The following is a 17,065-nucleotide window of genomic DNA, read 5'->3' on the forward strand; positions in this document are numbered from 1 at the left end:
CCCTTCTGACCTTTGACCCCTTGTCGTTGCAGTGCTCGGGGTCGTGCGGTCAGGGGAAAATGGTGCGTCATGTGTACTGTAAGGCTCCGGAGGGTCGCGTGGTTCCTGAGAACCAGTGCTCTGCGGAGGACAAGCCGCTACCCATCCATCCCTGTGGGGAGAGAGACTGCTCTCCTCACTGGCTGAGTCAGGACTGGGATCGGGTGAGGCGTCGTCACACAGCTGCACCCATGACATCACCCATGACATCACTTTATATATCAGTAGGCCTCAGACAATTTCAATCAGGAAAGACCGGAGAATAAAGTTTAATAATGTTTATTATGCAGATGATATTAACCTTTGTATCGTCCTCCCGGGTCAAACTGACCCCTTCTGTTTTGACTGTTCCCTTCCTCCCTCCCTTCCTTCCTTCCTTCCTTCCTTCCGTCTGTCCTTCCTCCCTCCTTCTCTTGTTCTTTCCTTCCCTCTCTATTTCCTCCCTTCCATCTTTCTCCTTCCTCCCTCCTACCTTCCTTCTTTCCTCCGTCATTCCTTCTCCCTCCCTTCTTTCCTCCGTCCTTCCTTCCACCCTCCTTTCCTTCTTTCCTCCCTCCTCCTTCTCTCTTTCTTTCCTCCCCCCTACCTTCCTCCGTTCTTTCTTTCCTCTGTCCTTCTTCCCTTCCTCTTTCCCTTCTCTCCTCCCTCCTACCTTCCTCCCTTCCTCCTTTCCTTCCTTCATCCTCCCTTCTTTCTTCCTTCCTTCTTCCTCCCTTCCTTCCTTGACTCGAGGACAACAGGAGGGTTAATGACAGAAAAATACTCTTTAACTCTTGTGAAATGTGATTTCATTATTTCAAGTTAGTAATTAAGGCAGAATTGTGCAACTTTCTTTGGGTTGCAGCTCCTCAACTGTGACAATTTACTGCTTTTCTCAGTTTTATATCATCGTAAAACTGAATATATTTTGGGTTTGGACGGCTGCTACAAACAAATCCAACAAAATAAAACATTTCAAGACATCATGTTTATCAGGTACAGATCGGGACAGAAACGAGGAACCGAAGGGCTCAGGCTGAATCAGAGTCGTTTATTACAGGCAGGGGTCAAAACCAGGCAGGCAGTAGAATAGGCGAAGGTACAGGTAATCGGCTGGCTATAATCTAGGTCACGGATCAAAAGCTGGTCATACACAGGGAAATACTCAAGGAAATTATACGCTGGAACTCTGACTCTAAGGACAAGACGATCTGGCACAGAGGGGAGGGGAGACACGGCTTAAATACACAAGGAGGGGGAAGACAACTAGACACAGGTGAAACACATTAGGGAGGGGAAAGCAATCACACAGGCGGGAAACTTGACAGGAAGACAGGGGTAAGACAAGGACTTCAAAATAAAACAGGAAGTGGCACAACAAGAACAGAAAATCAACTAAAACCCTAACAGGCACTAACGGGCCCTGACAATGTTGGGCTCTGGGAAACTGTGATTGGCAGATTTCACTTTTGTTTGACAGATTATAGACAAAAAAATGATCAATTACTTAAAAAATACTGACAGTTTAATCAATAACCCAGATAACTGATAGTTGCCGCCCTTTTTAAATACATGAGAAACTACATCTAGTTGGAACTTCTCAACCTCGCGCACCAGCTCAGGCTCCTTCCCCGCCAGAGAGGTGACATTCCACGTCTCTAGAGCTAGCTTCTGCAGCCGAGGATCGGACCGCCAAGGTCCCCGCCTTCGGCTGCTGCCCAGCTCACACTGCACCCGACCCCTTTGGCCCCTCCTACGGGTGGTGAGCCCACGGGAAGGGGGTCCCACGTTGCCTCTTCGGGCTGTGCCCGGCCGGGCCCCATGGGTGCAGGCCCGGCCACCAGGCGCTCGCCATCGAGCCACCTCCCAGGCCTGGCTCCAGGGGGGGGGCCCCGGTGACCCGCGTCCGGGCAGGGGAAACGAGGTTCCATTTAAATTAATCATCATAAGGGGTTTTTGTGAGCTACGCTTTGTCTGGTCCCTCCCCCCGGACCTGTTTGCCTTGGGTGACCCTTAAAGCCCCCGACAACGGAGCTCCTGGGGTCATTGGGACACTCAAACCCCTCCACCACGATAAGGTAGTAGCTCAGGGAGGGGTAAGGTAGTAGCTCAGGGAGGGGGATGAGAATCAGCACCTCCAAATCCGAGTCCATGGTCCTCAGCCGGAAAAGGTGGAGTGCACCCTTCGGGTCGGGGATGAGATCCTGCCCCAAGTGGAGGAGTTCAAGTACCTCGGGATCTTGTTCACGAGTGAGGGAAGGATGGAGCGGGAGATCGACAGGCGGATCGGTGCGGCGTCTGCAGTAATGCGGGCTCTGCACAGATCCGTCGTGGTGAAGAGAGAGCTGAGCCGAAAGGCGAAGCTCTCGATTTACCAGTCGATCTTCGTTCCTACCCTCACCTATGGTCATGAGCTTTGGGTAGTGACCGAAAGAACGAGATCGCGGGTACAAGCGGCCGAAATGAGCTTCCTCCGTAGGGTGGCTGGGCTCTCCCTTAGAGATAGGGTGAGAAGCTCGGCCATCCGGAGGAGCTCGGAGTAGACCCGCTGCTCCTCCGCGTTGAGAAGAGCCAGATGAGGTGGCTCGGGCATCTAGTTAGGATGCCTCCCGGACGCCTCCCGGGTGAGGTGTTCAGGGCACGTCCCACCGGTAGGAGACCCCGGGGAAGACCCAGGACACGCTGGAGAGACTATGTCTCTCGGCTGGCCTGGGAACGCCTCGGGATCCCCCGGGAAGAGCTGGACGAAGTGGCTGGGGAGAGGGAAGTCTGGGTTTCCCTGCTTAGGCTGCTGCCCCCCGCGACCCGACCCCGGATAAGCGGAAAGAAGATGGATGGATGGATGGATGGAGAAACTACATTTCCCCTTTTTGATCACAGCTCTCCTTAACGTTGCATTGTTAAAGATATTTATATATGAAACTGTACCCATTCATTAAAAAAGTTAGACCATTATGTAGAAGTTTGTCTGCCAACTTAAATCTGACGATGATTCAACTCGTACGTCAGTGAGTCCCCGCTTTTAAATTTGGCTCAGGTGACTCATCAGATGAGTTTCCGCTGTGTCATCGTCCACAGATCGACTCAGGATAAATAAGTTTGTCTCAAAAACATCTGAAGTTTGAACACAGCTTCTATTCTCCAGAGAAAATGTTTCCTTTTTTATTTCAGTAAGCTATGAAAGTCAGATTTGACATGATAGAAACTTGCCCGAGAAAGATAATCATTCTTATTGAACACCTCAGCTTCTTTTAATTGTATTACTGATTTTACCTGTAATAGAATAGAATAGAACTTCATTTTACACCATGATGGAAAATTGTCTGTCTCACCAATAACAGACATACAGTAGACAGAAATTACATAAGAATGCAGCTGAGAATGAGAAAGTTTTCCATATTGGTTGAAGCACTTGTGGGAGTCTAACATCCCATAATAATCTAGGTTCAGAGTACAAAATGCTCCATGTAAGAGGTGTCTTTTCTGTTTAATTTACATTTTTACTTGAAATGCTGTCTTCTTTTTTTTGTTCTGTTCTTCTTCAGGTTAAAATTTCTTAGTGATGAAAAACTGAAGTTCAGTCTGTCCGTGTCTCAGCTGAGTTCTCCTGTAAGAAATGAACCAATTTAAATCTTGAACCAGTAACTTAATGTTCTCCGTCTGTAGTGTAACACCACCTGCGGTCGTGGCGTGAAGCGGAGGAACGTCATGTGTGTCGGCATCAGCAGCGGAAAGTTCCAGGTGTTTGACGAGGAGGAGTGCGGCGGCAGCGAGAAGCCTGAAGATGAAAACACCTGCTTCGAGAGGCCGTGTTTCAAATGGTACACGACACCTTGGTCTGAGGTGAGAACCAGGCGGGGAGTTCCAGTCCTCTGAAATGAGGCCAACGTGGAAGTAACTTAAAACTGCATTCTATCAAAAGGCCACCAGGGGGCGACCATTTTGGTGTCAAAAGGACTTCCGTCTCTATACAAGTCAATGGAGAATTCACCAACTTCTCACTTGATCTCTAACCTCAGTAAACGTTTTCAAAATGTGTTTATGGTCTCAATCGCTAGTTTAAAGCCTTCTTCAATGCAGTATGATGTTCATTTGGGACATTTTGGCCTCCCTGATTTTATATGTGACGATAAAGCAGGGTATGTATTAGGGCGTGGCTACGTGGTGATTGACAGGTTGATTGGTTCACAGGTTCAGGAGGGCGCCTCATGCTCCTCCTGATGCCCATATAAGTAGAATCCATGTTTTTATTTTTCCCAGCATGCACATGAAATGTTCAAGATGGCGCTGCTCAGATCCGATACTATTGGCTTCCGAGCAGCAGTCCACAAACCAATGGGTGACGTCACGGATGTTACGTCCATTTCTTATATACAGTCTATGTATATGACACAGAAAGCATTAAATTATCACATATAAGACACTGAGAAAAAAAATGCTTCAGAAATGACAAAAATATAGCTTATTAATTTTCTGTTGATTGACTAATTGATTAATTGACTTGTCGTTGCAGCTCTACAGATGATATCCGTGTTTCTGTTAACTAAAAATCAATTTAGCTTTTTACTGCCGTCAGTAGTGGCTTTTTATTTAGCATGTGAGGTCAGTTTACTTCCTCCATCTTGTTTCATTCCCTCTCTTCTCTGCAGTCTGCATTCATACCTCTTTATTATTATTTTATTCAAGTCGCTGCTGTCGGACAAATGAATAAAACATCTTTGCACCTCCGGTTCATCAGACTGTGTCTCTGCGTCCTCAGTGCACTAAGACCTGCGGCGTCGGCGTTAGGATGAGAGACGTCAAGTGTTACCAAGGCAGGGAGCTGGTCCGAGGCTGCGACCCCCTCACCAAACCGGTGGCCAAGCAGACCTGCACCCTGCAGCCCTGCCCCACCGAGCCTCCAGGTAACAGCTCAGAGACGGACTTCAACTGGTTTAGAGACGAGAAGCAGCTGTTGGGTTTATATTGATCCCTGCTGCTACAGAAATATAACTGTTAAACCTTCCTGTCGTCCTCCCGGGTCAAATTGACCCCGTCTGTTTTGACTGTTCCTTCTTTCTTCCCTTCCTTCCTTCTTTCCTCCCTTCCTCCTTTCGTCTGTCCTTCCTCCCTCCCTCCCTCCTTCTCTCATTCTTTCTTTCCTCTCTCCTTCCTTCCTCCCTTCCATCTTTCCTTCCCTCTTTCCTTCCGTTCTCCCTACCTTCCTCCCTTCCTTCTTTCCTCTGTCCTTCTTTCCTTCCTTCCTCCCTTCCTCTTTTCCTTCTTTCCTCCATCCTTCCTTCCTTTCCTTCCTACCTTCCTCCTTTCCTTTCCTTCTTTCCTCCCCCATCTCATTCCTTCTTTCCTCCCTCCCTCCTACCTTCCTTCTTTCCTCCGTCGGTCCTTCCTTTCCTTTCCTTCCTCCCTTCCTTCTCTCCTTTACTCCCTTCCTTACTACCTCCTTTCCTTCCTTCCCTCCGTCCTTCATCCCTCCTTTCCTTCCTTCCTTCCTTTTTTCCTTTCCTCCCTTCCTTCTTCCCTCCCTTCCTTTCCTTCCTTCTTCCTTCATCCCTCCCTACCTTCCTTCCTTCATCCCTCCCTACCTTCCTTCCTTCCTTCCTCCCTCCCTCCCTCCCTCCCTCCCTCCCTCCCTCCCTCCTTTCCTTCCTTTTTCCTCCCTTCCTTCTTCCCTTCTGTCCTTCTTTTTTCCCTCCCTCCCTCCCTTCCTTCCTCCCTTCCTTCCTTCCTTCCTTTTCTTTGAGTTATCATGTTGTAAACCCCCCGCCATGACTGACTCTGACTCTGACTCTGTCCCAGATGAGAGCTGTCAGGATCGTCCCTCCACCAACTGCCTGCTGGCGCTGAAGGTGAACCTGTGCAGCCACTGGTACTACAGCAAGGCCTGCTGCCACTCCTGCCGCACCATCCGACCTCCCAGCTCCTAGTCCAGGACGCCCCCCCCCCCCCCCCCTCCTCTCTCTCTCTCTCTCCACCCCCGACTCTCGCTCCAGCATGAGGAAACAAATGGGTACGTGGTACTGCAGTTACTGTGAATCATGAGAGGAAGCTGAAAGTCAGAGTTGGAACGGTTAAAGTTACACAAACTCCACCAATAATCTGGATTTATGAGGGTTCATTTGAAGTCGGATTAGTCGAAATGATGTGTATAATTCACTCTGGTCCTCCTGATATCAGACAGAAGCAGAAGTTTCCCACAACGCTCACTTATAAAAAAAAAAAAAGAAAAGACATGTTTGTTTTTTGGTTTTCTTTTTTAAATTTCTTTTTTTATTTTCCGGTGATGTGTTTCTGGTTTATTTGGAATCAATAGAGAAAAAGAATTTAGCGAAAAGCACATGTGTCACTCAGTTTAGTGTAATCGCAGCCACACTTTGTAATTTGCAACAACTCAGGCGGATATTTTTCCTGATGAAGCTTCAAAAAAAGCCACACAGATGTTTTCAGTTATTCTGGTTAATGAGACCTCTACTCAGGTTGAAGTTGGCGTCGTCCCTATAAAAACTCTTTATTCACAGTAACACGGACGCTGCTTCCTGCATAGAAATGTTGATTTTTTTGAAACATAATATTTCATTTCTTTGAGAAGCAAAAACTTTAATTATGTTCTCCTCCTTCGTGTTGTAGTGGAGGCAAAAACAACAACAGAAGAGTTAGGCAGATGTCAATCAAGCAGTAGAGCTGGGTATCGTAACCATGACAACAGCACCAATCCAAGTACCTTAACCTTCCTGTCGTCCTCCCGGGTCAAATTGACCCCGTCTGTTTTGACTGTTCCTCCCTTCCTCCCTTCCTTCCTTCCGTCTGTCCTTCCTCCATCCCTCCTTCTCTCTTTCTTTCCTTCCTCTCTCTTTTCTTCCTTCCTTCTTTCCTTCCTCCCTCCCTCCTTCTTTCCTTCCTTCCCTTCCTCCCTTCCTTCTTTCCTTCCTCCCTCCTTCTCTCTTTCTTTCCTCCCCCCCTACCTTCCTTCCTCCCTTCCTTCTTTTCTTCCTCCATCCCCTTCCTTCCTTCCTGCTGTCCTTCCTTCCTCCCTCCATCCCTCCTTTCTTCCTTCCTTCCTTCTCTCCTTACTTCCTTCCTCTTTTCCTCCCTCCCTCCTTACTCCTTTCCTTCCTCATTCCTTCTTTCCTCCCTTCCTCCCTTCCTTTCCTTCCTCACTCCTTCTTTCCTCCCTCCCTCCCTCCCTTCCTTCCTTCCTTCCTTCCTTCCTTCCTTCCTTCCTTCCTTCCTTCCTTCCTCCCTCCCTTCCTTCCTTCCTTCCTTCCTTCCTTCCTTCCTTCCTTCCTTCCTTCCTTCCTCCTCCTCTCCTTCCTTCTTTCCTCCCTTCCTCCCTTCCTTTCCTTCCTCATTCCTTCTTTCCTCCCTCCCTCCCTTCCTTCCTTCCTTCCTTCCTTCCTACCTTCCTTCCTTCTTTCCTCCCTTCCTTTCCTTCCTCATTCCTTCTTTCCTCCCTCCCTCCCTTCCTTCCTTCATTCCTTCCTTCCTTCCTTCCTCCTCTCCTTCCTTGACCTGAGGACAACAGGAGGGTTAAAAAACCAACATGTCACCAAAAAATCCAGATGTTTTTTTTCTTTTCCTGATCTCCAAAATTATCTCACAGCTCCCCCCCCCCCCTTCCACTTCAAACCATCACACATCATCACATCTTTAAATCTTCCTCCTCCTCCTCATCATCATCATCATCATCATCATCACCATGATTCTGATTATCATTATATCTCAACCTTAAACCCTGTGTTTTTTTGTTATCATCTATTATTGATTATTTATCAGTTGGGAGTTTCAGTTCCTCTAACAACATGTGGAGTTGTGAAGTGGAGTCTATCACCAGTTAGCAGCTCGCTCTTGTAGCGTTCGTTCGCTGCAATGAAAAAGATCTATTAAATTATTTCTCAACTGAATATACTGCATGACTAGAATATTTAATACAGATACTGTTTATGAAATATTATTTAATTGTGTTTCAGTTTGGTGTCTGGCATGGCCCAACAGGAAGTAAAATGTTTATATATTTCCATTCCACCCCCCCTGCCGGCACGCCTGCAGGACATGGAAGCATATTTATTAGTCATAGCACATTTTTTCATTTATCGTGATGCTCCTGATGCCAGCCGATGGTTATTCATCGGGTCAACTGATGCCAGTTTTGGTCTGTGTGTGACGGAGGAGGACAGAGTTATTCCAAAACACAGACAGAAAGATTCCTGACACTTGAAGTATGGCTGAAATGTATTCAGACGTGTACCTGTATGTCTCATTTTTAACTTTTGTGTACTGTGTTTTTATATAACTGATACCTCTTTGTACAAAAAGTAAGTATGGCGATTGTGTACGATAATAAACTGAAATCCTAATGGTACTGACTTGTATTTCAATTAAATAACAGTTCAGATGAACATATCGGCCTCTTTGTTGTTATTGTGAATGCACAACTTATGGTCATATATTACCAACATTAATATATTGATAATATATTAGGAAGGAAGAAAGGAAGGAAAGGAAGGAGGAAGGAAGGAAGGAAGGATTGAAGGAAAGGAGGGAGGAAGGCAAGAAGGAAGGAAAGAAAGGAGGGAAGAAGGAAAGAAGGAAGGAAGGAAAGGACTGAGGAAGGAAAGGAGGAAGGAAAGAAAGAAGAAAGGGAGGAAGAAGGAAGGAAGGAAAGGAGGGAGGAAGGAAAGAAGGAAGGAATGAAGGAAGGAAGGAAAGGAGGAATGAAGCAAGGAAAGGACGAGGAAGAAGGAAGGAAAGGAGGGAGGAAGGAAAGAAGGAAGGAACAAAAAGGAGGGAGGAAGGAAAGAAGGAAGGAAGGAAAGGAGTGAGGAAGGAAAGGAGGAAGGAAAGAAGGCAGGAAGGGAGGAAGAAGTCCTTCCTTGACTCGAGGACAACAGGAGGGTTAAACTTCAGGTTGCGTCTCTGCATATGTTGACATCACTGTGGCAGTGAATCACAGCTATGAATGCAGAAGTGTGATTCATGTATTACAAACTGAATATACATCTTTCATGACCTCCTCTCCTTGCTGATGCTGCTTTTGATATAAAGACATCAACTCAGAATCAACTCTCTGCTCTGCTGTTTCTGTCCGTTTGTCCCTGAAGGCACCACACACACACACCAAACAGTTTTTGCATCATTTTTATTAACACTGTAAATGAATGAAGTCACTTTCAGACAGCGAGCAGCTACAGTAGATGTTGGTTTGACAGCAGCAGCAGCAGCAGCAGCAGCTGACGCCCCCTGCTGGTCATCTACTGAACTGCAGGATGTAACAGAAACACATCGACTACTGAAGCAGAGAAGAAACAGATGAAGACTGAAGACTTCATGTCACTGAATGATGAAAGTGGTTCATTCTTAGTGTAGAAACCTGAAGCTCAAAGCTCCAAAACACCTCTTATTGATTCATATCTGATTATTTTATTGATTAACAGGATGGAGGTTTCTATTGCAGAGACTTCTTTTGCCCTGAGTTGAGATTCACAGGATGTCTTTCCTCTTCAGTCACATGCAAAATGTATCCAGAAACTATAACAATAAGACAAACATCTATCAATTATAACCTGAAACATTTGATTAGTAAATCTTATGTTGGGGAGTACGTTGCCTGGGAGACGACGTTCAGGGTAAAAAGCCAGTTTAACCTTCCTGTCATCCTCCCGGGTCAAATTGACCCCGTCTGTTTTGACTGTTCCTTATTTCCTCCCTCCTTCCTTCTCTCTTTCTTTACTCCCTTCCTTCCTTCCGTCTGTCCTTCCTCCTTCTCTCCTTCTTTCCTTCCTCCATACCCCTTTCTTCCTTCCTTCTGTCCTTCCTTCCTCCCTCTTTACGTCCCTCCTTCCTTCCTTCCTTCTTTCCTTCCTCCCTCCTTCTGTCTTTCTTTCCTCTGTCCTTCTTTCCTTCCTTCCTCCCTTCCTCTTTTCCTTTCTCCCTCCCTCTCTCCTTCCTTCTTTCCTCCCTTCCTTCCTTCCTTCCTGCCTTCCTTCCTCCCTCCTTTCCTTCCTTCTTCCTCCCTCCTTTCATTCCTTCCTTCCTCCCTTCCTTCCTTCCTTCTTCCTCCCTTCCATCCTTGACTGGAGGACAACAGGAGGGTTAAGTATTTACCATCCTTATCAGAGCACAGTCATGTTGTAGGTTTGTATTCTCAGTTATCTGCATGTGTGTCAGTTTCAAACTACTAATAACAAACATGCATTCATTCTTATAAAAGGTGTTTTAGAGCTTTGCAGGTTCTGCACCGTTTCATCCATCTGATCCACTCATTATTAGTGTTAGATCACCACAATTCAACACACACTCATTAAAAACACAAAGAGACAGAAAAACACACGACAGAAAAAAAACCCTGCTCATCTTTTTCTGAGCAGGTCAACGAGAACAAACAGAGCTTATGTCCTTTTTTTTCTTCTTCTTCTTAGCAGCAAACTATTTTATCATAGATATTTTCCTCCATGTTCATCTCAGGACGAAGGGCTGCAACTCCTGAAGCTGAGCAGTTTTTCAGATGTGAAGTAAAGTTTTGTAAAACATACCAAACACTCATCTACTGAACTATCATTAAGGAATAAGAAAATGTGCCGTTAGTTACTTTGCATGTCCATAAATGCTCGACATCTCACGTAGGAGCAAAACTCCCTTTAAATATGATTTGAACTCCAACTTCAACATCAATTTCTTCCAGAAATAACAGTCATTAGATCGTTGAATGCTTCAGAAAATGCCTTTAAAACAGTGATTCCCAGCGGATCAATGGATACAATTACATCTGTAAAGGCTGATTTTGGCTTCTGCGTCGGAACGATGGCGTAGGGGTCTGCATCGACCCCTACGCCATCGCCTGACATGCACCTCCAAAAAATCCTAACTACGCGTTGAGGCGACGCAGACCGCAAGGGCTGTGATTGGTTTGCTTGGTAGCGACGTATTTCCGGTATCGTGAACTTCCAGTCGCCTGTTTATACCGCGCCACTGGATCAGGGAAGTAAACACAACGAAAATGGACCAAGTAGAAGAGCGTCTTATTGAAGAAGTGCAATTAAAGCATATTTTCTTCAACATTCAACAACTTCAACAAGATCCTCTCTCTTTCGGTTGTCATTGTTGTTTACTGTGACCGGAAAAGCCGGAAGCTAAACAAAGAATCAACTAGAGACACCGATAACCATTCAGGAAAGGAGCACATCCCCCTACCACTCTGGTGGTGAATTGCACTGCGACGAAACACGACGCATTCCCTCGACGCAGAACTTCGAAAGGTAAACGACGCAGAAGCCTAAATCCACCTTAAGTAATGCAATGACAGGATGTTGGATTATTTTGGTCATAGGTTTCATACGCTTTCTGTAATAAAAGAAAAAAAAACTGTAAAAATCTGATCAGTTGTTTAGGAGTTATTAATGTGGAAAACTGAATATCACTGATTTAAAATGTTGTCTGCATGTTTTCTGTCGCTCTGTAAACATGAATTCACTCACAGACAGTTTCTCTACTGTCTGAATCATTAAATACACAAATAAACCAGTGCTGACAAATCTACACAAAGTGAACACAAACATGGGTCAAAAAGAAGCTCCGTCTATTTCATCTATTTTAAGTTTTATGCATTTTTAATGTCAAGGAGCAAAATTAGGTATCAGTTTAATTCTTGATGTCAACATTTTCTTAAATGTCCTAATATAAAATATTCCATTTGCTCTTGAAATTTTAGACGATAAAAAGTTTACTAGTTGGATTCTTGAGCCCAAAAACTGAATTTCTTATATTAAGATACAATTTGTTGACATCAAAAACTTTAATTTCATTAATAATATGAAGAATAGTTTTCAGGTGATTCTGAATTATTGAGTCATTTTGGTGTCAAACATTTTGAGTTTTAAGATCGTGAATTATCACAATTAAATTATGATATTTTATTTAACCTTCGTGTCGTCCTCACGGGTCAAATTGACCCCGTCTGTTTTTACTGTTCCTTCTTTCCTCACTTCCTTCCTTCCTTCTGTCCTTCCTTCTTTCCTCCCTTTCTTCCTTCCTTCTGTCCTCCTTTCCTTCCCTCCTTCCTTCTGTCTGTCCTTCCTTCCTTCCTTTCCTTGCTCCCTCCCTTTCTCCCTTCCTTCTGTCCTTCCTTCCTTCCTCCCTCCTTCCGTCTGTCCTTCCTTCCTTCCTTTCCTTCCCTCCTTCCTTCCTTCCTTCCTCCCTTCCTTCCTTCCACCCTCCCTCCTTTTTTCCTTCCCTCCTTCCTTCCTCCCTCCTTTCCTCCCTCCCTCCCTCCCTCCCTCCCTCCTTCCTTTCCTTCCTTCCTCCTTTCCTTCCTTCTTCCTCCTTTCCTTCCTTGACTCGAAGACAACAGGAGGGTTAAAAGTCTTGATATTGTAGATGCATATTTGAAGTCAGTGATTCTAAATCTCTGACAGATATGATGGGAAAACAAACTAAAGTATAAGCACACAATATTAATTTGTGCACTTTTCACAATTTGTGTGAATTTGTTGGTAATTTCTTCTCTTAAATGTAATCAGTGCATCCAAATTTTAGCTCTCAATGTTTATTTTAACCACGACACAAGTGATTTCTGTCCCTATAAAGCTTAACGAAATCCACGAAACCTTTGAGAGGGAATCTGTAATCTGTAATCAGCAGAACAAGTGAAAACACCTGTGCAGCTTCACTCAGGGTTCAGGAGGAGATTCAAACTCAACACATGATAAACTCTTAAAAAACAGCATTTAAAGATCATATTTGGCTCTTGTGTTAAGTGAAGGAATAACACAGTGAAAGAAATAAAGGTGAATTTTAACAGTTGGACTCTGTACAGCTGTTCCTACGTTAATAAACATTAAAAAAACATTTTGTCTGCGTTAATGTCCTTGTGATTGGTTTTATACAGCATAAATAGTATAATAAGTATACCGTCAGAGTACACGCACATATACTGCATATTCAGTACTGCAACAGAGTGTATTGGTCTGTTGGAGATTTGGTTGTGTACAAATAATTAATTCCTAAAAACAAAGTCAACCAAAAAAAAGCTCTTTTGATTGACTGTTGAGTCCTTTGATTCAGAGCTTAAAGGATAAAGCTGCTGTTATTTTTTTTTCGAGGTCATCAAATCCCATGAAAATATTAACACCAACAATGTGTAATCCATCTCTCAATACTTTTCTGACTAGGATGCCTGTTTGGGACTATTTTCAGCGGTGGATGAATCCAGTGAGTATTTCTGGCAGTAGGAAGGTGTGTGTGTGGGATTCAAAATCAGGTAGGGAGCTCCGGTCCTCTGAAATGAGGCCAACGCGGAAGTAACTTAAAACTGCATTCTATCAAAAGGCCACCAGGGGGCGACCGTTTTGGTGTCAAAAGGACTTCCGTCTCTATACAAGTCAATGGAGAATTCACCAACTTCTCACTTGATTTCTAACCTCAGTAAACGTTTTCAAAATGTGTTTATGGTCTCAATCGCTAGTTTAAAGCCTTCTTCAATGCAGTATGATGTTCATTTGGGACATTTTGGCCTCCCTGATTTTATATGTGACGATAAAGCAGGGTATGCATTAGGGCGTGGCTACGTCGTGATTGACAGGTTGATTGGTTCACAGGTTCAGGAGGGCGCCTCATGCTCCTCCTGATGCCCATATAAGGAGAATCCATGATAGATCCGATACTATTGGCCTCCGAGCAGCAGTCCACAAACCAATGGGTGACGTCACGGATGTTACGTCCATTTCTTATATACAGTCTATGTTTTAGACACAACAGAGGTCTATGACACAGAGGAATAACATATACCAGGCTTTGAATATACATTAAAACTTCTTAGTAGATCAGTTCATTGCTGGTTTTGTTGTTATCATGGGATTTGTTGACAATAAGAAAAATACAGAGCATCAACAGATTTTAAGAGTTGTATTTAGCCACTAAATAGCCATTAGCATCATTTAGCAAACATCCTGTTTATAGTGGACTGGAGTCACCTAAACATCAGGTGATTTCAGATTTTAACCTCCAACACATCTGTATAAACAAAGTCTCTGTCAGATTTACTGCTGAGCCTCCTGAATCTGGCTTGTTCACACTTCTCATACATGATGATTCAAACCTGCAGTGTTGAACCTTTGGATATAAATGAATGTCCGTTACATTCAAGCCCTTACCAAACGAGTTCACACAATGCTGATCGAGACTATCACCGCCAGATCTTGCGTCAGGGAGTGACATTCCCGTGCTGGCCGTTTGGCTGTTAACGGTGTGGCTCTTCTAGACTTCTAGACCCTCCAAATGTTTTAAGACTGATTGGATCAAAATCGGATGGTGAAACAAGTCATTTCATGGAGGTTGTGTGACGCTCCAAACAAATTATTCCAAGTTTTACAGCCGCAGCAGCAGGTTAGCCAGTGGTTTACTGACCATTCGGCATACTGGGGCAAATCCTGGTGGACCATCAAAACATATGAATTATTACTAGCCCCTCTCTGTGCGCCTGATAATCATTGTGCACATGAGAGCGTGCTGCATGTCTCTGTCAGCCAATCCGAGGGCCCGTCTTTACTCTCACTGCCAGAAGGGGGAGACAGAAATCTCACACTCCAGCTTTAATATGTAATTGTTTCATTTGTTTGCGCTGCCTCACTAAGCTAACAGGTGGCTTCATTTTCGTTTAAACGACGTAAATAACCTTTTAGCCACAATTTGTCGAAACAGCTTTAAATTCGAAATGATTACACTGGTTGCTTTATCAGATGGTTTCGGGTGAAACTAGCAAACTAACCGACTGTTTCCAATAAAAAGTGACAGCCCTATTGCTACCTAAAGCTAATTATCTTTATACATAAAATCAGTTGGACGTAATGTGACAAAAGTGTTGAGTCAAAGCAGACAAAATGTAGTCCGTTCAAGTCTTCAGTGTTTCTACATAGCTCTCATTAAGCTTTTTGCAGTTACTCCAGGGCTGCAGATCTCCAACATGGCTGCCCAACGGTGTGTTACATCAACTAAAAGCCCTCAGTGTTGTAGTTTATCAGTACAGCCGATTAAAGCTGCACACACAGCACAATCCTCCTGTAACAGATTCATTTATTTAGTGTTTGCAGACAGCACCGAGTCAGAGCCGTTTGTTTATATCAAATTCTCCTTCAGGCAGCAGGGCAGCGCTAACTCCACCCCGCCCGCTCCTACACGTCGGTGCTGACGCTGCTGGTGACCACCTCCCTCATGGTGACCGAGCGGATCAGGTTGAGCTTCTGGTAGAAGCTGGCGAGGTCCATGGGTAGCTCCAGGTCCTGCTGCTGTACAGTCCTGTAGCTGATCCTACGGCCGCCGTTGCACAGCCTCTCCGGGTGCTGCAGGTAGAAAGGAAGCGAGCAGCGGGCGCACGACGGGCAGAAGGCGTGTGGACGGTGGCACCGGCGTGGCGGAGGGGTCGGCGAGAAGCTTGCGGGCCCGTTGGCCTCGGTGAGGAAGGTGGGGGTGTAGTTGTCGGGCTCGTCGCTGTAGTGCTCCGGGGTCGGAGGCGTTGGAGGAGCTGACAGAGCCAGGGGGCGGAACGGCGACATGGTGGCGAGCTCTGGTTCCTCCTCTTCCCCCTTCTCAGACTCCTCCCTCTTACAGCAGTAATACTGTGGGACCAAACACAGGAAGAAAGGCCTGTACGTCAGATTCTTTGACTACATTTAGGACATCTTTTTTCGGCAGAAGCAAACCTCTATAACCCTAAAGTCGATTTGAAACCTGTCTGAATCAGTGAATTAACTGGTGAACGGGTGTTGAAAGCAAACCAAAATTAGTCATTACAAGACCCAAAAAGATGTGTCTGAGGTGGGAGAAGGTAAACATTGGCCCTGCTCATTTCGCTCATCAACATCAACCTCCTTTCCTTCCTTCCTCATTTCCTTCCTTATTCCTCCCTTCCTTCCTTCCTTCCTTCCTCCCTCCTTTCCTTCCTTCTTCCTCCTTTCCTTCTTCCTCCCTTCCTTCCTTGACTCGAGGACAACAGGAGGCTTAAACTTGCAGCATTGTAGTCTATCAGGTTGGATCACAGTCCCACCACAAATCAATAGGCTCTAGGTTGAATTTGTGAGTTTGATTGTTGTATTCAGACCAACAAATTCTCCAAACTCAATGGCAAAATATGTGGTTTGACCATGTGACTCCAGAACAGGGAGCGTTTTCTAATCTGATGCCCCTATCGGTGCAGTAATCGGCAGAACAGCATTTGTCAGAGCTTTCCAAAACTGTTTATGATGTGACAACACTGTGGTTTAAAGTCTGGTAATGTTAAAGCACAAAAAACACTTGGTCAGGGTTAGGGAAAGATCATGGTTTGGGTTTAAATGTTTTTGGGGGTGATCTATTGTTTTAGTTTTTCTTGGAAGGACAGTCTTCAGATATTTATATTAGCTTATTCATATTCAGTGGATGATTATTAGAAGTTAGAAATTATACTAATTATACTACCCCCCCCCCGCTATATGTTTAAAATAGTGAAAAAAATCATACCTGCAACCTACATAAACACAGTACAGCGACGATGGTCAGTAAGATGACTGTAGCCAGAATTCCACCTGCGATGACCACTGTCCCGGCTGACATTCGAAATCCTCTCCATCAACAGCCTGCAAAGGAGGAAGAGGAGGAGGAAGAAGAGGAGGAGGATGGAGGAAACAAGAGGAATAGAAGCAAAGGAATAGAGCAGAGTGTAGAAGGAAAGAGAGAAAAGAAACAAAGCAGGGAGGGAAGAGATCGAAGAGAAGAGGTGAAAAGATAAGAGAGAAAAAGTAGTGAATGGAGGAAGAGGAGGAAGTGGAGTCAAGGAAGGGAGGGAGATAAAAGTGAATTGGTTCGACATAAAAAAAGAAGAGGAAGAAGAAGAGGATATTAGAAGAGAAATAACGATGTTGCTGCAAAATTTTACGACTTGACCGTACGGCTCCAATATGTTAAACTGCTTCCTCGTGCCAGCGGCCATTACTTAAAATATTGCTGATTGATTTTTATCGTTCATCTTTTTATGACTCGCCCCGGCTCACATTTTTTTGGCCAAGACAAAGAATAAATCAAGCCG

General features: G+C 44.8%; 2 protein-coding genes across 2 annotated transcripts in view; one reads left to right on the forward strand and one right to left on the reverse strand.

Moving 5' to 3' along the window:
• The window catches only part of LOC133979421 (ADAMTS-like protein 2), an 8,723-nt gene extending 2,781 nt beyond the window's left edge, over positions 1–5,942 (forward strand). The window contains exons 3-6 of the mRNA XM_062417932.1: positions 33–203; positions 3,685–3,861; positions 4,778–4,922; positions 5,815–5,942. Of these exons, the coding sequence (XP_062273916.1) occupies positions 33–203; positions 3,685–3,861; positions 4,778–4,922; positions 5,815–5,942 (621 nt within the window). The remainder of the gene's footprint in view (positions 1–32; positions 204–3,684; positions 3,862–4,777; positions 4,923–5,814) is intronic.
• A 9,234-nt stretch (positions 5,943–15,176) lies between these two features.
• LOC133978554 (protein FAM163B-like) lies at positions 15,177–16,593 on the reverse strand. Its single transcript, XM_062416818.1, has 2 exons — positions 16,501–16,593; positions 15,177–15,620 (listed from the first exon to the last, which is right to left on the reverse strand). The coding sequence occupies exons 1-2, from the start codon at positions 16,591–16,593 to the stop codon at positions 15,177–15,179; spliced, it is 537 nt and encodes a 178-aa protein (XP_062272802.1).
• Between the last annotated feature and the right edge of the window lie 472 nt (positions 16,594–17,065).

Source organism: Scomber scombrus, chromosome 4, assembly GCF_963691925.1.
Source record: "Scomber scombrus chromosome 4, fScoSco1.1, whole genome shotgun sequence".
In the NCBI taxonomy this organism is placed as follows: domain Eukaryota; kingdom Metazoa; phylum Chordata; class Actinopteri; order Scombriformes; family Scombridae; genus Scomber; species Scomber scombrus.